The sequence below is a fragment of the Sus scrofa genome, chromosome 13 (assembly GCF_000003025.6).
Source record: "Sus scrofa isolate TJ Tabasco breed Duroc chromosome 13, Sscrofa11.1, whole genome shotgun sequence".
NCBI classification, from domain to species: Eukaryota; Metazoa; Chordata; class Mammalia; order Artiodactyla; family Suidae; genus Sus; species Sus scrofa.
In genome coordinates, this window is record NC_010455.5 from 133,196,026 (window position 1) to 133,220,913 (window position 24,888).

The window sequence follows — 24,888 nt, forward strand, 5'->3', positions numbered from 1 at the left end:
TAGGCTTTTTTTTTTTTTTCTTTTTTTTTTTTTATACTCTGCACTGCATGCTCTGTCTATATGCATGCATTTGGATAATAAATATTAAATATGGGGGGGCACACAGAATCCATAAAATTAAAAATGAAACCAAACTGAACATTAAAAAATAGTACATGGTAACTAGAGAAATGAATAAGGGCAAAAAATAAATTTGAGGTAACAACAGTGGTCCAACACCACTGATCTGAAATATCTGTAAAAATTCAAATAAGTGTTTGGAGATTCAAGTAACAAACCATCTGCTCCAATTTGGTCAGACTTCCCAGAGTCCCTGCTGAGTTTCAGTCCATGAGCCGGCACTCACACAGCTCCTTGTAAATCCTCTTCCGCACTCGGGGCATGTCTTCTTGGGAAAACTGGAAAGGCTGCTCTAAGGCGAGGCACTTGCAGTACTGCAAAGGTCCCAGAAACACTTAAGTGGCATGTGGAGTTATGTACCAGCCCAGTGTATTTTACTAGATGCAGACCTAACAGAATAGGATCTAAGGCAAAATGTTAAATTTTGTATAACATATTGTTTTAAAACGTTTAACTCCAAATTATAGTCAATTTTCCAGGCAAGTATATGGCTTGGGGTTCTCCCTCCCTCCCCACTCAATACTGTGAAAAACAAAATTGATGAAAGGGCTCCAGTTCTTCTCAAGATGCATCTTGCTGAGAATGCAGCTAGACCTAACATGGCCTTTAAGTGAGAACTGGAATTTGTTTACAAACCCCAGACATTCATGAGTCACATGAGTTAGCCCATCTTCCAAGATCTCTGCAAATCTATAAATTCATGGATTATATATACTACAATTTCCTTCATAAATGTAATGTATAACATTTCCTTCATAAATGTAATGTATAACAACTTTTTCAATAGCCTTTTGAGACCTAAGGGGACCTTCAGCATGAGAAAACTGTTTGAGTGTGGCCCTTATTTAAAAATCTTGTTAGTTTTTACTCTGTGGTTAAAGATCATCTGCCAGTGGTTAGAAAAATACAGTTGGAGTTCCAACCATATTGTGGCTCAGCAGAAACGAATCTGACTAGCATCCACGAGGACACAGGTTCAATCCCTGGCCTCACTCAGTGGGTTAAGGATCCAGCATTGCCATGAGCTGTGGTGGAGGTCACAGATGCAGCTTGGATCCCACGTTGCTGTGGCTGTGGTGTGGTGGCTGCAGCTCCAATTGGACCCCTAGAGCTTGGGAACCTTCATGTGCCATGGGTACGGCCCTAAAACGACAAAAAAAAAAAAAAAAAAAAAAAAAAAAAAGAGAGAAAAATATAGTTAGTTCTGCAATGCCAAGGATCTATGATAAGGACAAATTCAGGTCTGTCTCCAATGTGGCTTACCAATAACCTCTGATAGGACATGGATGATACTAATTATTCATCAATATGCAAATGCAGAAACTACTGCTTTCCAACAACAAAGGAAGGGACACAGGAAAAGTGCTCTCTCACCTGTACCTTGTACCGTGAATACACCTCACACCTCTCCTCTCTAAACCCAACAAATGTAATTTACACAATGTAAATACCAAAAAAAACAGTACTTCTTTACCTGGAGCACAAATACTCCACAGTCACTGTCGTTTTTCTGTTGTGGAATACACTAAGGGGAGAAACAAAATGATCATTAAAATAAAACCAAGTATTTCTCTTCAGATAAGAATAGCTGTTTTTATGGAAAAACAAGCAAGAGAAAGGAAATTTGTCTTTATCCAAAACACCTCGTGTGTACCTCTAGTATTTAAAGTGTTTGAGTTTGGAGTTCCTGTTGTGGCGCAGTGGTTAACGAATCCGACTAGGAACCATGAGGTTTTGGGTTCGATCCCTGCCTTTGCTCAGAGGGTTAAGGACCCAGCGTTGCCGTGACCTGTGGTATAGGTCGCAGACGCAGCTCGGATCCCATGTTGCTGTGGCTCTGGTGTAGGCCATCGGCTACAGCTCCAATTCGGCCCCTAGCCTGGGAACCTCCATATGCCACTGGAGCGGCCCTAGAAAAGGCAAAAAGAAAAAAAAAAAAAAGTTTGAGTTTATGGAGGCACCTGCCCACGGTAAAAGAGCTATCAATCAACCACCACTTACAGAAATTTTGCCTAAATGTGAGAAATGGAAAGTCAAAATCCTGTTTTAAAACTTCCGTTTGGATAATTAGTTCTGCTATCAAATTCGCTGACAATGGAATCAAAATGGAATTGTGGATCAGAGTATGCATGCCTGCACTCTGAATTCTGAGTAACAATCCTGCTTGTCAGTCTTCACTTTTCATCTCATTTCACAACTTTGTCCTATTCTTTTAAAGAAATCGTAAAGGTAAGCATTATTTTCCAAAGGACTAGTTATTTTTCCTAAAGTGTTAGAATATGAAAAATCCTGATTTAACTGAGGAGACTACCTGGATATACTAGTTGGGTAAATTCAGAAAATTCACAAGTTCAATTCTGGTTTGAACTAATATACTAGGGTATTTAAAACATAAAACATAAGTTTAGGAGTTCCCCCTGTGGCACAGTGGGTTAAGAATCCGACTGTAGCAGATCAGGTCACTGTGGAGAAACTAGCTGGTTCCCCAGCCCAGCACAGCAGGTTAAGGATCTGGCGTTGCTGCAGTTGTGGCATAGGTTGCAGCTGTAGTTTGGATTTGATCCCTGGCCCATGAACTTCCATATGGCACAAGTGCAGCCATAAAGAAAACAAACCAACCCATAAACTGAAAAGTTAGCATATAGTTCAAGGATGAACAAATAAGGGAACCTCCAAAAGCTGTGGGTGTGGCCCTAAAAAGCAAAAAATTAAAATTAAAAAACTAAAAAAAAAAAAAAAAAAGGATGAACAAACAAACCTTGTCTCTTTAGATTTGGGTTATAGGTTGATTTCAAGACTATGCCTCTTTAACATTCTGTCAATGATCCAGATAGACCTGAGTTCAAGAATCTGACTCTGTAAAGAGTTTCGAGAGCCTTTGGGGAAGGTCACACCTAGGCTTCAGTTTTCTCATCTATAATAAAAACGTTTCTTATTCCTAAGTGACCTGCTTGCCTCACAGAATGTAAGAATCAACTGAGATCATACATATAAAACACTCGGAAAACAAAGCAATGCCAATAAAATTTAAGATACTGGTATTTATGTCAGAGTTGAGAGGCTAGGCCTGCTCACTCTGCCCCACACACAGCTTTAACGTCTATGGCCAAACATAGTGCTGCTTCTAGACTGTGCTGACTGAAGCACTCAGGCCACCTGCTCATTCCCCAGATGCCTGGAAAGTAGCCCAGTGTACTTGCTCCCTTAGTGAATCCAAACAGTCATTTCAGTATTTCTCCGGGTCTATATGAATCATCTGGAAATAAGAGCCATGAGGCAAGACGCAGGTGCCACCAAAAAATTTTTTTTGTAAAAGAGCAACCATATCATTAGCAGCTGCCCCCAGGATGAAATGACTGAATTTATTTTTCCCAGCAAGCAGTGAGAAACCTGGCAGCCAGATGATGAATACTAAACTGAGGTTTATTCTGAGTTGCCTCCCTGCGGCCTCCAGGCTCTCTGTTGGTATTTTCACAACTGGTCTTCAAATGCTTTAAAGACACCCAGCCCTCAGATAATTCCATCCCCTTGACATGCCTGGGTTTTCATTTTTATCACTTACTTACCTTTGTAACAGCAGTCTGCCAACCCTGAAGAAATTCAGGTCTATTTTTTTCTCTGGCTTCAGTCAGCAAATACTTTCTTATATTCTGGTTAAAAAGAAACCACAACACAGATGCTGTGTTCCATCAGTTGGTGAAAAATGGAACCTGCCCACAGCAGACAGAAGCAAAGGAGGAGGCTGTGGCCCCACTATTGGGCAGAGTATGCATTAAAAAGCTTTAAGTTGGACCTTAATTTCAGACCTTCTTCAGTTTATTGTGTGAAAGACTCAGGTATGCAGTTATACTGTGGACACTGGTATAAGCTTTAATTAGAACTTTTTATGAGATGATCAGCCTTTTCTAGCAAAGTTAACTTGCTGAATTTGAAGCTTAAACACTGGCAAGATAAAAAGAAAGTCCTAATTACTGCCAATGTTCAACAGAGGGGAAGGAACCCATGGTAGAAATCATTAATAACTGAAACTAAATTTAAACATTCCAGCCTTAGATACACTCCATATTTTTGAGGGCTGCAGGTAAAAACGTTATTCAGTTTCTAGAAAGTTAAACTCGTTCTGAATACTAAATACAGCCAAGTCCATCACTGAAATCTCTACCAAGATGAAGCCCACTGCAGTTTCAAATTCTCCCCTACGGCCTCCACCTCTCCCTGCCTAACTTTCTGAAGGTTTACATGAATTAAATTAACCCTCCTGAATTAAATTAATCCTCCTAAAAGTATGTATGTACATGTATCTATACACATGTATGTTTGTACATACATGCATATGTATATGCATGTCTGCAGATACCGTATCATTCTGCAACTTGCTTTTTCACACTCATTATGTCTTGGAGATCTTTCCATGTTAGGACATGGAGATCTACTATATTCTTTTCAACTGCTACTGTCAGTTTCATAGTGTTAATATACTACAGTGTATGTATTTTGCTATTCTGTTGGTAGAGCCAAATTTAGCTGGTTTTGATTTTTCACAATGTGCAATGAACATGCTGGTGTGTGCCCCATTCTTATGTACATATAAAAGCATTTTTATGGAGTATAAATCAAGAAATAGAACTAGCATGTAATAAGATATGCATCTTTTTAATTTATAAGGCATTGAGATCTGATAAGAATTGTAATTTGCTCCCCAGTGGCTGTATCAATTTATAAACACCACGAGAAAATATGAGAATGCTTGTTTCCTCACACACACTTTAAGACGATCGAACTTTTCCTAGTAGGCGAAAAATGGAACCCTGAGGTAATTTAACTTGCATCTGCCATATTTCTAGTGAGACTGAGCATCTCTCCATGTGTTTAACGGTTATTTGCATTTTTCCTAAAATTTACTTATTTTATCCTTTATCCATTTCTATAAGAGCCCTCTTTTTCTTACCCATTTGTATGAGTTCCTTTTATATTCTGGATAGTGACTATCTATCACATATGTCACATTTTCTCCAAATTTATCCCTTTTAATTTTAGGATATACAGAAGTTTGAATTTATGATAAGGTCAAATTTATCAATCTGTTCCTTTATGTCTTGCTTTTTTTGGTTTTGTGTAGGAAAGCCCTCTCTACTCTTAGAACATCATCTATATTTCAGTCTTTCACAGTTTTGTATTTTATATTTAGGTCATCATACCATCTGGAATTTGTTCTTATAAATAGTATGAAATAGGATCTACATTTTACTTTTGTGAACTGACAGCTAATTTTCCCAATGGCATATATTAAATAACCTGTCCTTCCCAACTTTATCATACATTAAGTTCCCACATGTACATGAGTTATTTCCATATTCTCTATGCTGCTCCTCCAATCTACCTGTCTATTCCTATGCCAATATATTAAAAGTTTTAATGATTAAAACTTTGTGATGCGGTTTGACATTTAGTAGACCAAGTATTTCCTTCAGTTGTATTACACTTCAAAACTATTTCAGCTGTTTTTTCATGCACATGAATTCTGTAATATGAATTCTAGAATGAGCTTATTAGGTTTCATTCAAAATCCTGCTGGGAAAATGATTAGGACAGAACTTGGATTACATTAGTTTGGGGAGAATTAATCTCCTTCCAATACTGAGTGTGCCTATCTTTCCATCTATTCAGATTTCCTTTGACTCTTTTAGTGTTCTCATCTCGGAGAATGTCCCCATTTTTTATAAAGGTATATTCCTGGGTAAGTCAGGTCTTTGTTGCTTTTGAAAATGGAATCCTTCTGTTTTCATTTACATTTTCTAACTTGATCTTGCAAGGGTGGGAAAAATCAGGAAACATACTGATTCTTCTTGCTTTGCATCCCACCATCTTGTTGAATTCTTATTAGTTGAACTCTAATATTTTGCAAGCTGATTCTCTTGAATGTAATTCATTATACAGAAGTTATTTTGAAGATACAAGCCAATTTTAGCTCTCAGAGAAACCAAGGAAAATGATTTCTATCCACATTCAAAATATAGTTTTAAGAGAAAGACAGAAAAAAAATAATCTGATAAAATCCAAACTGGGGGAGTTCCCTTTGTAGGCTCTGTGGTTAACGAACCAGACTAGAATCCATGAGGGCTCAGGTTCAATCCCAGGCCTTGCTCAGTGGGTTAAGGATCCGGCACTGCCATGAGTGGTGGTGTAGGTTGCAGACGCGGCTTGGATCCCGCACTGCTGTGGCTATGGTGTAGGCCAGCGGGTACAACTCCAATTAAACCCCTAGCCTGGAACCTCAAAATATGCCACGGAATGGCCTTAAAAAGACAGAAAAAAAAAAAAAATTTCAAACAAGGCATGTATTTCAGAGAAAGAGCTAGATCGTGGACAGCTACCTCTTCCCACCTGGAGATTCCTCTTGTAGTCCTTTTTTTCTGCGAACATTTAACATGACTTGACAGAAACTTATCATCTACAGTACGACTTCTGCTGTTCTTTTCTACGGCTGAGATACCACTTGGTCAATCACAAGATAAATGGGAAAAAAAAAAAAAAGGCAGTATATTAACTTACCTCTACACAAAACTTAAAATGAATGCCTTGGGAATCATAAAATGAAATAATTCGATTAGAGAGTGTCACAGTAATGAGAGACCAGTGGACTTCCAGGTGAATAGGAATCAACAGAAGACTCTTTTTAAACAAATCCACCTGATCGAGACAAGAAAGAGAAATGTAGCCATCACCATGGGCTTTTCAATCCAACACAAACAAATAGCAGTTTCCATTTACTGACCTTTGACCTGCCTAAGGTCATAAAACTATAAAGTGGTGAGGCCAGAATTTGAACAGAAGTCTTAGCCTAAGGCCTGTATTTGTAACTAGTAAGCTATAACACACAACCATAAGAAAACTGAAGATAGAGCAGGTTAATCTTTTAACCTGCTAAACCTGTACTTACTAACTACCTAATATGATTTAGCCCCTTATTTTTAAGCTTAACTAATTTTCTTATGTACATGTTTGACCTAGAATCAATTCTTATTTAGGATGGAATCATCGTATTAAAAAACAACATAGTCTTCTATCTTTCTACAGTCTCAGTGTTATAGTTAAAATCACAGGCTGTGAAGTAAGTCTGGTCAAGTTCAAACTGTGGCTCTGTCACTTACTGGCCAGATGACTTTGGCCATTTTCATGGCTTCTTTGCACCTTGACTTCCTCAATTACAAAATACAGAAAACAATAGTACTCACGTTATCAAGGTGTGGAGAGTGACAGTACATGTAAAATGCACAAAAGTGCATATAATGTGTTTGGCACATTATATGTAGCCAATAAATCTTAGCTTTTATCATTATTACTACCTCAGATCTCTCAGATGTCAAAATTGAGAAAAATATTCTTAATGATTCTTTATATATCCTTTATTACCTTAACTAATCCTTCGGATCCTAATACATGTCCTTCATCATCTAGGAATATTCACTATTCCACTCAAAATCCCAAATGGACGATATAGTAGTAGGTACTCAATAAATATCTGTAAAAGACTGAATGGGGAATTCCCATGCTGGCACAGAGGTAATAAACCCGACTAGTATCCAAGAGGATACGGGCTGATCCCTGACCTTGCTCAGTGGGTTAAGGATCCAGCTTTGTCATGAGCTGTGGTGTAGGTTGCAGGCACAGCTTGAATCCTGCATTGTGTAGGAAGGCAGCTACAACTCCAATTCGACCCCTGGCCTGGGAACTTCCATATGCTGTAGGTGCAGCCCTAAAAAGACAAAAAACAAACAAACAAAAAAACCCAGAGTGAATTTTTTTTTTCAGGGTTTTGGGGGAGACTATTTTAGTTATTTCTTGGATTAAAACAATTACAAGACTATTTTAAACTAGATTCTTAGAAACTATTTCTCAAGACTTCCTTGCTTTCTGATATTCAGATAATGTCCTGTTTAGATGAATCTTCTACTAGTCTAGATATCTTTGAACAAGAACTTCTTTAGTTAGTTTTTTAGTTTCTGCATCCATAAAACTGGGAGGTGAGGTGAAAAGAGGGACATTTTTTTTTGGGGGGGGGTTGCACCCACGGCAGGTGGAAGTTCCCAGGCCAGGGATTGAACCTGCACCACAGCAGTGACAATGCTAGATCCTTAACACACTGTGCTACAAGGGAACTTCAAGAACATATTAAATAGGATAACTGGTCCTTTCCAGTTAAAAAATTCAGAGTATAGGAGTTCCTGTCATGGCTCAGTGGAAACAAATCTGACTAGCATTCTTGCAGATGCAGGTTCAAGCCCTGGCCTTGCTCAGTGGGTTAAGGAACTGGAGCTGCTATGTGCTATAGTGTAGGTTGCAGATGCAGCTCAGATCTGGCATTGCTGTGGCTGTGGTGTAGGTCAGCAGCTGCAGCTCCAATTGGACCCCTAGCCTGGGAACATCCATATGCCACAGGTTTGGCCCTAAAAAGACGAAAAAATTCTGCAAATCTAAAACAAGGAGTCATATATTATTTTTCTTTTTGGAGCTGCACCTGTGGCATATGGAAGTTCCCAGGTGAAAGGTCAAATCCGAGCTACAGTGGCTGGCCACAGCCATGCCAGATCCAAGCCATGTCTGCGACCTACACCACAGCACACAGCAACACCAGATCCTTGACCCAATGAGCAAAGCCAGGGATCAAACCCACATCCTCATGGATGCTAGTCGGATTCCCTTTGGCTGTGCCATGACAGGAACTCCCAGGAATCACATTTAAAATACAGTTTAGGGTTCCTGTCGTGGCGCAGGGGAAATGAATACGACTAGGAACCGTGAGGTTTCAGGTTCTACCCCTGGCCTTGCTCAGTGGATCAAGGATCCGGCATTGCCCTGAACTGTGGTATAGGTCCCAGATAAGGCCCGGATCCTATGTTGCTGTGGCTGTGGCATAGGCCAGCAGCTGTAGCTCAGATTAGACTCATAGCCTGGGAACCTCCATGTGCCGCAGGTGTGGCCTTAAAAAGACAAAAGACAAAAATAAATAAAACACAGTTTAAATAAACTAAATTTACATCTTTCTCAAAAAGAAACTTTTTTTCTTAATTATATAGTAGTGTGTATATGTCACTCCCAACCCCCTAACTTATCCCTTCTGCCCCACATTTCCCCTTTGGTAACCATGAATTTCATTTAAAAATCTTTGAGTCTGTTTCTGATTTATGAGCTCTTTGAATCTAAAACTTTTTGTTAGATTCCATTTTCTAGTGATCTCATATGATAATTGTTTTTCTATTACCTACTTCACTTAGTATGATAATTTCTAGATCCACCCATGTTGCTGCAAATGGTATTATTTATTAATTCTTTTTATAGCTGAGTAATATTCCATTGTATTTATTTACCACATCTTCTTTAATCTACTATTGATGGACATTTAGGTTGCTTCCATGCCTTGGCTTTATAAATGGTACTGCAATGAACACTGGAGTGCATATATCTTTTCAAATATGGTTTTCTCTGGATATATGCCCAGGAGTGGGATTGCTAGGTCATATGGTAGTTCTATATTTAATTTTTAAAGAAGTTCCATACTGTTCTCCATAGCAGCTGCACTAATTTGCATTCCCACCAACAGTGGAGGAGGGTTCCCATTTCTCCATACCATCTCCAGCATTTATTGTTAGTACATTTTTTTGATGATGGCCATTCCGACTGATGTGAGGTGATACCTCATTGTAGTTTTGATTTGCATTTCTCTAATAATTAGTCATGTTGAGCATCTTTTCATGTGCTTTTTGGCCCTCTGTAAGTCTTCTCTGGAGAAATGTCTATTTAGATCTTGTGCCCATTTTTTGATTGGGTTGCTTTTTAAATACTGAGGTGTATGAGTTGTTGGTCCAGATCTTTTTCTTTTTAATATATTTTCACACACACAACTTTACCATATGTATTAACATATATATAATTATACATATAAGTAAGAATGATGTGATCCCAATTATTTGTGATCCCCACCCTATAAAAGGATTATACAGAAATATTTACTGCCATGTGGCTTCACTGCCCCTCCCAGGGGAGGAAATGCAGTCATATGATTTGCTTTAACCAATGTGTTGTAAGAGAAGTGAATTTATGTCATAACTAAGCTGAAGCTTCAAGAGCCATCATGCAGCCCTGAGACTGACAGGTCTCAAGATTAGGCGCTGCTCCTTCAGTTTGGGTCCCATTAAAGGAATATAGGTAAAAAAATAGGATGACCTCCTTAGATGCAGGAAAAGCATTTAATACAACTCAACATCCGTTTATGATTAAAAGCTCTCAGGAAACCAAGAATATGAAAGAACTTCCTTAATATGATAAAGAACATCTACAAAAACCCTACAGCTGACATCGTAAGTAGTAGTGAATGTTTTCCTCCTAAGATTAAGAACAGGGCAGGAGTTCCCGTCGTGGCGCAGTGGTTAACGAATCCGACTAGGAACCATGAGGTTGTGGGTTCGATCCCTGCCCTTGCTCAGTGGGTTAACGATCCGGCATTGCCGTGAGCTGTGGTGTAGGTAGCAGACGCAGCTCGGATCCCGCGTTGCTGTGGCTCTGGTGTAGGCAGGTGGCTACAGCTCCGATTCAACCCCTAGCCTGGGAACCTCCATATGCCACAGGAGCGGCTCAAAGAAATAGCAAAAAGACAAAAAAAAAAAAAAAAAAGAACAGGGCAAAGGTGTCCTCTTCTCATTATTTTTATTCAACAACATACTAGAAGTCCTAGCCAGTGCAAAAATGGCGTACATTTTTAAAAGGAAGAAATAAAAGAATCACTACTTATAGACATGATTATCTATGAAAATCTCAAAGAATCTATAAAAAAGCTCCAAGAACCAGTGAGTCTGACAAGTCACAGGATACAAGGTCAATATATAGAAATCAATTGATTTCTATATACCAAGAGCATATAACATTTTAAAAATTCTGTTTATAGCAGTTTCAGAAATATGAAATACTTAAGAGACACATTTTTAAAAATACCTGCAAGACCTGTACACCAAGAATTATATAACATTGCTGAGAAAAATTAAAGACTGAAATAAATGGAAAATAAGGCATGTTCAAGGACTGGAAGATTTAATATTGTTAAGATGTCCATTCTAAGTGAGCATATATATATATTAAACACAATCCCAAACATAATCCAGCAAAGGTTTTTAAAAGTAGAGATTGAAAAGCTCATTCTATAATTTATAGGAAAATGCAAAAGACCTAGAATTGCCAAAGCAATCTGGAAAAAGAAAGCTAAAGCTGGCCATTTACACTGATTTTAAGACAAAGTATAAGCATACAGTGATCAAGATAGTGTGTTATTAGAATAAAAACAAAGAGATCAATGCAACAGAACACTCATCAAGTCCAGAAATAGACCCACACATACATGGTCAAATGACTTTCTACAAAGATGCGAAAGTAATTAAAATGGGAAAGAGAAGCCTTTTCAGGAAATGCCACTGGAACAACTAGATATCCATATGGAGAACAAAAAAGAAACTTGATCCCTACTTTATGTCTTACAAAAAACCTGAGCGGCATCAGAGATGTAAATACAAAACCTAAAACTATAAAGTTCTTAAAAAAAATATGAGGCAAATATTTTGTTTAGACTGGACACAGAAAGCAAGAACTATAAAAGAGAAAGGTATAGTAAATTAGATTTCATCAAAATTAAAAATCTCCATCAAAAGCATGCTTAAGAAATACATAGAAAAGTCATAGACTGAGAGAAAACAATCACAAAATATAGATCTGTAAAGGGACTTACATCCACAACTCAATAATAAGCCCCTTACTACAAAAACTTTCATTCATATCATTCACCCATTTTTCTTTTGCATCGGTGAGGTCTTCTTATTGATTTGTTCAAATATTTAAAAGTTCTGGGAGTTCCCGTTGTAGCTCAGTAGAAACAAATCTGACCGGCATCCACAAGGATGCAGGTTCAATCCCTGGCCTTGCTCAATCAGTCAAGGATCCAGCATTGGCGTGAGTTGTGGTGTTGGTCAAATACATGGCTCAAATCTGGCGTTGCTGTGGCTGAGGTATAGGCCAGCGGCTACAGCTCCGATTGACTCCTAGCCTGGGAATTTCCATATGATGCAGTGCATCCCTAAAAAGACCAAAAAAAAAAAAGTTCTGTGATGTGAATTGAAAATATTTTTCCCAGTTTACTATTTGTCTTATTTAATTACTTCCTTTTTCTTTTATACCATCTGAGTTTTAAATTGTACACAGAATAGACTTTTGCTACTCTGAGGTTATTTTTTAAAAGTTCTGCTCTAGATTTTCTTAGTACTTTCACACTGTTTAATTGTTTTGTTGCATTCAAATCCTTGTGCATTTAGTAATTTATCTTAATATAATCTAATGAGTACTTAATTCTATTTTTCATTTTTTTCTTTAATAATAATGGCATTTATGACCATTATTTTTTCCTGAAAACAGCTTTCCTTATGTTCCATAGTGGTTGGTAAGATGTGTTCCCTTCTCCATCCCTTTCTAGACAGTTTGTATATAATTTCCTTTTTTATTTTCCTTTTGACCCAAGGCTTATATCAAGTAATATGCATATGTGTGAAATTTTTAATTAAGATTTTTTTTTTTTTTTTTTTGGCTTTTTGCCATTTTCTTGGGCCGCTCTCACGGCATATGGAGGTTCCCAGGCTAGGGGTCAAATCAGAGCTACAGCTGCCAGCCTACACCAGAGCCACAGCAACGCAGGATCCAAGCCGTGTCTGTGACCTACACCACAGCTCACGGCAACACCAGATCCTCAACCCACTGAGTGAGGCGAGGGATTGAACCCGCAACCTCATGGTCCCTAGTTGGGTTCGTTGACCGCTGAGCCACGATGGAAACTCCTCTTCTTGCTCTTTAATCATTGTTATATCTCTTATGTACTGAAATTTTATCGCACAATGTACTTTTCACCTTAAATTCTACCACATCTTCTGTTAATACTGCTCTTCCTCCTTTTTGCTTGCCACTCTTTTCTCTTGGTTTGCATTTGCCTAGTATCTCTTTACTGTCCTATCTTCTTTTTTGTATTATTTTATGCTTATTTCTTATATATAGAATCAGCTGGATTTTGTGATTTAACCCAATCTGAGAGGGTCCAGAGGATGGAACAATTTATTCTGTTTTATTAAATGACTCCCATATTTAAACATGGCTTTATTCCTTCATTTTCATGTTGTTGTTGTTGTTTTCTTCTTTATTAGCTGTCCAGTGGCATATGGAGTTCCTGGACCGGGGATCTGATATGAACCATAGTTGCTACCTAAGCCACAGCTGTGGCAACAATGGATCCATAATCCACTGTGCCTGGCCAGGGATCGAACCTGCGTCCCAGCACTACCAAGACACTGCTGATCCCACTGTGCCACAGCAGAAGCTCCTCTAGTGTTTTTTTATTATTCAGATTTTTTCCATGAGTGTGTATTTTCCCATGCTATTAAAAACATGCCTTGTTTTATTACACTTTGAGATAATGCATTTTTCATAAATTGAAGGTTTGTAGCAATCCTGCATAGAAGCAAATCTATTTGCACCATTTTTCCAACATTTTACTTCACTTCTGTTACATTTGGTAATTCTCACAATATTTAAAAATTTTTCATTATTATATTGTTATGGTTATCTGTGTCAGTGATCTTTGATATTACTACTACAACTCACTGAAGGCTCAGAAGATGGTCAGCATTTTTCTAGCGAGAAAATATTTTTTAATTAAGGTATGTACATTATTTTTTTTAGACATAATTCCACTGCAAACTTAAAAGACTACAATATAATGTAAACATAACTTTTTTATTCACTGGGAAACCAAAAAATCTGGTCACTCACTTTATTGCAACATTTGCTTTATTGTGGTGGTCTGGAACCAAACCTACGATGTATCTGAAGCATGCCTGTCTAACCTTTCTCTATTCTATACTATATATGATTGTCTTTCCTTAGCTCCTGGTTAAATAGCAGCATCCTATTATATGGATACATATTTATATTTGCCCAATCCCCTAATTAGCTGTCCTCAATTCTTCTAACACAAACACCACCAAAGGCCGTCCAGTGGCACAAGTCACATATTTGGAAGTCATCTTTCACACTTCCTTCTCCTTCATCCCTATAACCAACTCATCACCAAGTCCTGGATCACACTAATACTTGTGTGCATCTCCTATCTCTCCTACCCTTCTAAAGTACCATCAATGTGCAATGGCCTCCTGTTCCACTCACATCAACTTAAAACTCCCACACTCATCCCTCTTCTTCAGTGCCTCTAGAACAGAGTACAACTAGGGTATCATCACCTAAAACCCTTCAATAGGGATCAAGATGGCAGAAGAGTAAGACGTGGCATTCACCTTCTCCCACAAACACACACAAAAAACCATCTAGGTGTAGAACAATTTGCACAGAACATCTACTGAACGTTGGCAGAAGACCTTAAACCTTCAAAAAGGGCAAGAAACTCTCCACATAACTGGGTAGAATAAAAGGAAAAAGAGAGAGAGAGTAATAGAGAGAGGAATCAGTACCAGACTAATACTCCTGAGAAAGAGTTGTCAAAGAGGAAAGGAACCCATACCCTGGGAGGCCACCCAGCTTACGGGGAGATCAGCCAAGATGGAGGAATCTCAAAGCCTCAGAAAAAAAGCACAACAGCTGGACTGAGGAGGGCAAAGCAGAGAGACTGCTACAGAGACTATCAGTACCACAGCCCCTGGACACCACAGTCTAAGAAGCTCAGGTAGGGCTGGGCGCTGAGACTCAGGCTCCGGAGGTCAGTTCCAAGAAGAAGACTAGGGTTGACCGTGTGGAGACAGCCTGAGGGGCCAAGGAGCAGAGCACCACAGCCTAGGGAACCCAGGAAGAGGTCTGGGCCTGCAGGAGAAGCACGGCACCATTGCTGGGGTGGGCGAGAGAAGGGGCAGATCACCATAGGAATATCTTTCTCTGCTCAAGTGCGGACTCTTGGGGTGGGGAGGGGGCTTCTATGGGAGGTGAGGTGCCTGTTGCAAGGGCTATGGGTGGCTGTGCAGGCTAAGCACAATGGGGCACCTCTTGCATGGTCTACAGGTGGCAGGGGCAAACTCAGTCATCTAAGATTCCAGAGGTGATCTGCCACGACTAGGGGTCCATGAACAGACACCACATACAGCCCCGGTTACCTCAGAGGTCAGCACATAGGAGGGCACTGCAACCAAGCACCACTCGTAGTTAATCTCACTCTCCTGGGAACTCGCATGCCCTGCCAATGCCACTGCCAAATGCTCCTGGCACCACCTACACCTGCATAAGGGTCATTGCCACTACCCAGGGCCCTGCAACCAGGAGCAGCTTGCACCATCTTCCTGCAGGTCCTTGCCACTGTCAAGGGCCCAGCAACCAGGCACTGGCTACTAGCCCTGGAAGCATGCGCAGCACCCTATCAAAGGGATAATAGCCTGCACACACTGAGGAAAAAGACAGCAGGCATCCAAAAAAGCAGCCCCATGCCAAAAATAAATAGTAAGCCTGCACAAAATATAAAGGGGTGCTCTTGCATAGAAGTAGACCTCCAAGATGTAGTTTTCCCTAAACTCACAGAATAAAAAAAAATGTAAGCAAAATGAGGAAGCTCAGGAACCATTCCCAGTTAGGAGAACAGGAGAATTCAGTTGAAGGAGCAAACAATGAAACAGACCTCTGCAGTCTAACAGACACCGAGTTCAAAAAGGAGATAGTGAAAACACTGAAGGAATTAAGAGCCAATATGAAGGAATTAAGAGCAGATATGAACAGTAAGTAATGCAGACTGCTTGAAAAGTAACTAAAAAATATAAGGAGGAGCCAAGAAAAAGTGGAAAATTCATTTGCAGAGGTGCAAGCTGAGTTAAAGGCACTGAAGAGCAGAATGAATAATGCAGAGGAACAAATTAGTGACTTGAGAGATAGAATAATGGAAATCAACCAACCAGGACAGCAAACAGAAAACCAAATGAAAAAACATCAAAGCAATATAAGGGATCTACAGGATAATACAGAGCAGGTCAATCTGTGCAAAACAGGGATTACAGAAGGAGAAGAAAAAGGGATTGAAGATATATTTGAAGAAACTGTGGCTGAAAATGTTTCAAATCTAAAGGAAACAGATATCAAGACACAGGAAGCATAAAAAGCCCCAAACAAGCTGAACCCAAACAGGCCCACACCAAGACATATTATAATAAAAATGGCAAAAGGTAAAGACAAAGAGAGGATTCTAAAGGCAGCAAAAGAAAAACTAAAAGTTAATTAAAAGGGAACCCCCATGAAGCTATCAGCTGATTTCTCTATAGAAACACTACAAGCCAGAAGAGAGTGGCAAGGCATACTCAAAGTTCTAAAAGGGAAAAATGTGTGGAACACTCTACCCAGCAAGAATATCATTTAAAATAGAAAATGAGGAGTTCCCGTTGTGGCTCAGCGGTAATGAACCCTACTAGTAACCATGAGGATGCAGGTTCCATCCCTGGCCTCCCTCAGTGGGTCAAGGATCCAGCATTGCCATAAGCTGTGGTGTAGGTCACAGATGCAGCTTGGATCCAGCGTTGCTCTGGCTGTGCTGTAGGCTGGAGGCTGCAGCTCCGATTTGATCTCTAGTCTGAAACTTCCATATGCCACGGGTGTGGCCCTAAAAAATAAAGAGAAAAATGAAATGAAATAAAATAGAAGGAGAAGTAAAGAATTTTCCCAACAAACAAAAACTAAAAGAGTACAGCAATACTAAATACATTCTAAAAGAAACACTGAAAGGGCTCCTCTAAATAAAAAAGAAGTAAGAAGAAACAGGATGGAGTTTCCATTGCGGTGCAGCAGAAACAAACCTGACTAGTATTCATGAAGATGCGGGTTTGATCCCTGGCCTTGCTCAGTGGGTCAAGGATCTGGTATTTCTATGAGCTGTGGCGTAGGTGGCAGATGTGGCTCAGATCCCACATTGTGTGGCTGTGGTGTAGGCTGGCAGCTGTGGCTCCAATTTGACCCCTAGCCTGGGAACTTCCATATGTCGCAGGTGCAGGCCTAAAAAGCGAAAAAAGTAAGAAATAAGATGGAGGAAATCACAACTGGAAAGCAATCACTTAAATGAGCCAATATACAGATCTAAAAGAATAAAACAAAACCTATTAACACAAGGAACAGCAAAACGATAAACATGAAGATGTTTAAAAAAAGGATATTGAAATCATAAAATGTAGGGAAGGAAAGTAAGAAAATCTAGACTTTTTCTTTAGAATATGTTTAAGCGTCTATGACTATCAGGCTAAAGGACGCATATGTAGGAAGGGGTTAACATACTTGAAAAACAGAGCAACCACAAATCAAATCCCAACAATACATTCACAAAAGCTAAAAAGAAGAGGACACAAGCATAAAATAAAAGTAAATAATCTAACCAAAAAAAAAAAAAAAATGGAGCAAGGGGGAAACATAGAATCAACTGGAAAACAAGACTTAAAATGGCAATAAATACATATTTATCAATAATCACCTTAAATGCCAATGGTCCCATCAAAAGACATAGAGTGACAGACTGGATAAAAATATGTTGCCTACAAGAGACTCACCTTAAGGCAAAGGACATATAAATTCAAAATGAGGGGAGAGAAAAAGATATTTCATGCAAATGGAAAAGACAGGAACGCAGGAGTTGAAATACTCCTATCAGAAAAAATACTTTAAAACAAAGGCCATAAAAAAAGACAAAGAAGGACATTATTTAATGATAAATGGATCCATTCAAGAAGAGGATATTACACTCATTAATATAAATGCCCCTGATATAGGAGCACCTAAAATATGTATAACAAATACTAACAGACATAAAAGGAGAAACTGATGGAAATACAATAATAGTAGGAAACTTAAACACCTCACTAACATCAATGGACAGAGCCTCTAGACAGAAAATCAATGAGGCAACAGAGACCTAAATGACACAATAGAAAGTTATACTTAACTGATATTTTCAGGACATTACATCCAAAAAAATCAGAATGTACATTATTTTCAAAGTGAACATGGAATATTCTCCAGGACTGATCACATACTGGGCACAAAACTAATCTCAACAAATTTAAGAGTATAGAAATTATTTCAAGTTTCTTCTTTGAACACAATGGCATGAAACTAGAAATCAACCACAGGAAAAGAAATGAGAAAAAAACTGACTACATGGAGACTAAACAACATGCTACTAAAAAATCAATAGGTCAACAAGGAAATCAAAAGGGAAATTAAAAAAAATATCTTGGGAGTTCTCATCCTGGCTCTGTGGTTAACAAACCCAACTAGTATCCATGAAGACATGGGTTTGATCCCTGGCCTCATTCAGCGGGTTAGGAATCCGGCATGCCATGAGCTGTGCTACATGTAGGTCACAGACACAGCTCAGATCCTGCGTTGCTGTGGCTGTGGTGGAGGCTGGCAGCTACAGCTCCAGTTTGACCCCTAGCCTGGGAACTTCCATATGCCGTGGGTGTGTCTCTAAAAAGACACACACCCACACACACACACACACACACACAAATACCTTCGGACAAATGATAATGAAAACACAGCAATTCAAAATCTGTGGGATGCCATAAACACAGTGCTTAGGAGGGAATTTCATAACAATGCAGGCCTTCTTCAAAAAAGAAAAAAATCTCAAATCAACAACTTAAGCCACCACCTAAAAGAATTAGAAAAAGAACAACAAACAAAACCTAAAGTCAGCAGAGGGAAGGAAATGATAAAGATCAAAGAAGAAATCAATAAAATAGGGATTAAAAATGATAAAAAAAAAAAAAATCAGGAGTTCCCATTGTGGCGCAGTGGTTAACGAATCCGCCTAGGAACCATGAAGTTGAGGGTTCGGTCCCTGGCCTTGCTCAGTGGGTTAACGATCCAGCGTTGCTGTGAGCTGTGGTGTAGGTTGCAGACGTGGCTCGGATACTGTGTTGCTGTGGCTCTGGCGTAGGCCGGTGGCTACAGCTCCTCCGATTGGACCCCTAGCCTGGGAACCTCCATATGCCACGGGAGCGGCCCAAGAAATAGCAAAAAGACAAAAAAAAAAAAAATCAATAAAACCAAGAGCTGGTTCTTTGAAAGGGTAAACAAAATTGACAAATGTCTGGCGAGACTCACCAAGAAGAGGAAAGAACGAACTCAAATAAAATAAGAAACGAAAAAGGAGAAAGCTCAACAGGTATTGCAAAAATACAAAAAACCGTAGGAGAATACAAGGAACAATTAAATGCTAACAAATTTGACAACCTAGAAGAAACGGACAACATTCTAGAGACATACAGCCCACCAAAACTGAATCAAGAAGAAAGAGATCAATTAGACAGACTCTTCACTAGAAATGAAACTGAATATGTAAAACACTCCCTACAAACAAAAGTCTAGGACCAGATGGCTTCACAGTTGAATTCTACCAAACATACAAAACAAGAATTTATATACATTCTTCTTAAAATTTTCCAAAAGGCTGAAGAAGGAATAATCCCAAAGACATTCAATGACACCACCATTACCCTAATACCAAAACCAAGGATACTACCAAAAAAGAAAATTATAGGCCAATATCTTTGATGAACACACACAAAAATTCTAAACAAAATTTTGACCAACCAAATACAACATATAAAAAGATCATATACCACAACCAAGTGGGATTCATCTCAAGTTCACAAGGATGTTTCAACATATGCAAATGAATCAACGTCATACACTACATTAACAAAAGAAAAATAAAAAACCACATGATCATCTCAATAGATGCAGAAAAAGAAACTGACAAAATCCAACATCCATTCATGATAAAAAAGTGGGTATAGAAGAAACATACCTTACCATAATAAAAGCCATTTATGACAAACCCACAGCCAATATAATACTCAATGGAGAAAACCTGAAAGCCTTCCTGCCAAAATCTGGAACAAGACAAGAATGCCACTCTCACCGTTTTTATTCAAGTTAGTATTGGAAGTCCTAGCCACAGCAATCAGACAAACAAAAGAAATACAAAAATATAATACCTTTTAAAATCACACCCCAAATAAACACCTAACAATAAACCTGACCAAGGAGATGATAGACTCATATGCTGAGAACCAGAAAACATTAATCAAGGAAATTAAATATATTCCATGGTCCTGGATTAGAAGAATATAATTTAACTGGCCATACTACCCAAAGCAATATACAGATTCAATGCAATCCCTATCAAATTACCTATAACATTTTTCACAGAACTAGAACCAACAACCCAAAATTTAAATGGAACCAGAAAAGACCCAGAGTTGTCAAAGAAATCCTGAGGAACAAAAACCAAGCAGGAGGCATAACTCTCCCAGACTTCAGACAATATTACAAAGCTACAGTCATCAAGACAGTTTTGTACAGAAACAGACATAAGGACAAATGGAACAGAACAGAGAACCCAGAAATAAACCCAGACACCTACGGTCAATTAATCTTCGACAAAGAGGGCGAGAATATAAAATTGGAAAAAGACAGTCTCTTCAGCAAGTGGTGCTAGGAAACTGGACAGCTGCATGTAAATCAATGAAACTGGAATACACCCTCACACCATGCACAAAAATAAACTCAAAATGGCTTAAGACTTAAATATAAGATGAGAAACCATAAAACCCCTGGAAGAGAACATAGGCAAAACATTCTCTGGCACCAACCTCACAAATGTTTTCTTAGGTCAGTCTCCCAAAGCAATAGAAATAAAAACAAAAATAAACACATAGGACCTAATCAAACATAAGCTTTTGCACAGCAAGGAAACCATAAACACTATTGTCATGGCTCAGTGCTAACGAACCTGAGCAGTATCCACACGAACTTGGGTTCAATCCCTGGCCTTGCTCAGTGAGTTGAAGATCCTGTACTGCCGTGAGCTGTAGTATGGTTCACAGACATGGTTCAGATCCCATGTTGCTGGGGCTGTGGTGTGGGCCGGCAGCTGTAGCTCCATTTTCACCCCTAGTCTGGGAACTTTCATATGCCACAGGCACAGGCCTAAAAAAAAAAAAAAAGACAACCTATGGAATGATGCAACCAACAAGGGCTTCATTTCCAAAATATATAAACAATTATAAGCTCAAAAGCAAAAAAAAACAAACAACCCGATTGACAAGTGGGCAGAAGACCTAAATAGACATTTCTTCAAAGAAGACATACAGTCAACAACCACATGAAAAAATGTTCAACATCACTAATTCTTAGAGAAATGCAAATCAAAACTACAATGAGGCACAACTTCACACCAGTCAGAATGGCCATCATTAAGTCTATAAATAACAAATGCTGGAGAGAGTGTGGAGAAAAGGGGACCCTCCTTCACCGTTAGTGGGAATGTAAATTGGTACAATCACTATGGAAAACTGTATGAAGGTACCTCAGAAAACTAAATGTAGAGCTACCGTATGACCTAGCAATCCCACTCCTGGGCATATATCCAGACAACACTTCCAATGAAAAAGATACATGCACCCCTATGTTCACTGAAGCACTATTCACAATAGCCAAGACATGGACAGATAAATGGATTAAGAAGTAGTAGTACATACACACAATGGAATACTACTCAGCCATAAAAAAGAACCAAATAATGACATTTGCAGCAACATGAATGGAACTAGAGACTCATACTAAATGAAGTAAGTCAGAAAGAAGACGACAAACCCGCCCTATGATATCACTTATATCTGGAATCTAATATATGGCACAAATGAACCTATCTACAGGAAAGAAATAAACTCATCAACTTGGAGAAGAGACTTGTGGTTGCCAAGGGGGAGGGAGTGGGATAGACTTGGAGTTTAGGATTAGCAGATGCAAACTACTGCATTTAGAATGGATAGGCAATGAGATCCTGCTATATATAGCAGGGAGAACATATCTAATCACTTATGATGGAGCATGATGGAGGATAATATAAGAAAAAGAATGTATGTATATATAACTGGGTCACTTTGCTGTACAGCAGAAATTGAAAGAACATTGTAAATCAGCTATAATGAAAAAAAATTTTTTAATAATCACAATTAAAGGGAAAAAAAAACCCTTCAATAGATTCTTATACATTTAGGATAAAATACAAATAACATAAACCTCGGGGGACGGGATTAAGATGGCAGAATAGAAGGACTGGAGCTCAACTTCTCTCCTAAAAACAACAAAATTCACAACAAAAGACTGAACATTCTTCACCCAAATGGACCGGAAACCTTAAAAAAGATATCCTACTCAAGAAGAAAAAGAGGAGGACAAATCAAGAGGTATGAGAGGTGATTTCGTGATACAAACAACCCCATACCTCCTGGGTGGGAAACTCCACAGACTGAAAACTAACTGGTTCACAGAGACTCAACTACAGGAGTGACAGTTCTGAGCCCCACATCAAACTCCCACATGTGGGGATCTGGCACGGGGAGAAAGAGCCCCTGGAGCATCTGGCATTGAAAGCCAGTGGGGCTTGTGCACAGGAGCTCCACGGGACTGGGGGAAACAGAGACTCCATTCTTAAAAGGCGCACATAGACTTTCACGTGCAATGGGTCCCAGGGCAAAGCAACGTGTCCATAGGAATCTGGGTCAAACCTGACTGCAGTTCTTGGATGACGTCCTGGGAAAACAGGGGTAAACGTGGCTTGCTGTGAGGGATGGACATTGAAAGCAAAGCTCTTGGGAATACTCAGCAGCAGTGCCTTTCTCTGGAGGTGGCCATTTTGGGAAAATCTGGCCCCACCTGTCAGTCAGCTGCTGAGAAGCCCCAGGGCAAACAACAACCCAGGTGGGATCACAGCCCCGCCCCTCAGTAAACAGGCTGCCTAAAGACCCCTCAGGCACACAGCTGCCTCTAATCCCACCCAGAGACTAAGCCCCACCCACCAGAGGGATTAGAATCGGCTCCACCTACCAGTGGGCAGGCATCAGCCCCTCCTGTGGGGAAGCCTAGAGCAGGCCCCCCATACGACTTCAGCCACAGAGAGGCAGACATCAGAAGTAAGAGAGGCTACAACTCTATTATCTGTAAAAAGGTCACCACACCAAAAACCTATAAAAATGAAAAGACAGAGAACTATAACTCAGATGAGGGAGAAAGGAAAAACCCCAGAAAATCAGTTAAGTGCTTAGGAGATTCTCAGCCTCCAAGAAAAAGACTTTAGACTGATGATGCTGAAGATGATGCAAGACATTGGAAATAAACTGGATGCAAAGATGGATAATTTACAGGAAACACTGACCAAAGAGATACAAGACAAAAAACTTAAACAAGAAGAGATGCAAAATACAATAAATGAAATAAAAAATTCACTAGAAGCAGCTAACAGCAGAATACAGGAGACAGAAGAACGAATACGTGAGGTGGAGGACAGATTAGTGGAAATTACGGCAGTGGAACAGAAAAGAGAAAAAAGACTGAAAAGAAATGAAGAGAGTCTCAGAGAACTCTGGGACAACATTAAACGCATCAACATCCGTATTATAGGGGTGCCAGAAGGAGAAGAGAGAGAGGAGACAGAAAAAAATATTCCAAGAGATAATAGCCGAAAACTTCCCTAACATGGGAAGGAATCACTCACTCAAATCCAGGAAGCACAAGGAGTACCATATAAAATAAACCCAAGGAGGAACACCCCGAGACACATATTAATCAAAGTTAAAGACAAAGAGAAAATCTTGAAAGCAGCTAGGGAAAAGAAACAAATAACATACAAGGGAATCCCAATAAGGTTATCAGCAGATTTTTCAGCAGAAACTCTGCAGGCCAGAAGGGAGTGGCATGATATACTTAACACTTAAATGATGAAAGGAAAAAACCTTCAACCAAGATTACTCTACCCAGCAAGGCTCTCATTCAGATTTGAAGGAGAAATCAAAACCTTCACAGATAAGCAAAAGCAGAGAGAATTCAGCAACACTAAACCAGCCTTATAACAAATACTAAAGGAAATTCTCTAGCCAGAAAAGAACAAAAGAAGGAGGAAAGAAAAAAGAGCAGCAAAAACAAATCCAAAGCAATTAATAAAATGGCAATAAGAACATACATATCAATAATTACCTTAAATGTTAATGGACTAAATGCCCCAACCAAAAGACATAGACTGGCTGATTGGATACAAAAACAAGACCCATATATATGCTGTCTTCAAGAGACCCACTTCACTTCTAGGGGCACATACAAATTGAAACTGAGAGGATGGAAGAAAATATTTCATGCAAACGGGGATCAAAAGAAAGCTGGAGTAGCAATACTCATATCAGACAAAATAGACTTTAAAATGAAGAATATTTTCAGGGACAAAGAAGGACATTACATACTGATCAAAAGATCAATCCAAGAAGAAGATATAATAATTTTAAATATCAATGCACCCAACACAGGTTCACCACAATATATTAGGCAACTGCTAACAACCTTAAAAAGACAAATTGACAATAACACAATCATAGCCGGGGACTTTAAGACCCCACTGACAGCAATGGACAGATCAACCAGACAGAAAATCAATAAGGAAACAGGCCCTGAATGATGCATTAAATCAGATGGATTTAATAGATATTTATAGGACATTCCATCCAAAAGCAACAGAATACACATTCTTCTCAAGTGCACATGGAACATTCTCTAAGATTGACCATATCCTGGGCTGCAAATCAAGCCTCAGTAACTTTAAGAAAATTGAAATCATATCAAGCATCTTTTCCGACCACAACACTATACGACTGG

The 24,888-nt window shown here is 39.1% G+C and overlaps 1 protein-coding gene across 3 annotated transcripts in view; it reads right to left on the reverse strand.

Annotated features, from left to right (window-relative positions):
* SENP5 (SUMO1/sentrin specific peptidase 5) overlaps positions 1-24,888 on the reverse strand; it is a 73,443-nt gene continuing 48,555 nt past the window's right edge. For 2 of the 3 annotated variants that reach the window (XM_005670098.3, XM_005670099.3), the window contains 4 exons: positions 6,673-6,810; positions 3,687-3,770; positions 1,595-1,645; positions 1-434 (listed from right to left, as the gene is read on the reverse strand). In XM_005670098.3, the coding sequence (XP_005670155.2) occupies positions 324-434; positions 1,595-1,645; positions 3,687-3,770; positions 6,673-6,810 (384 nt within the window). In that variant the 3' untranslated portion in view covers positions 1-323. The remainder of the gene's footprint in view (positions 435-1,594; positions 1,646-3,686; positions 3,771-6,672; positions 6,811-24,888) is intronic. The other variant, XM_013982324.2, reaches the window with a different exon arrangement.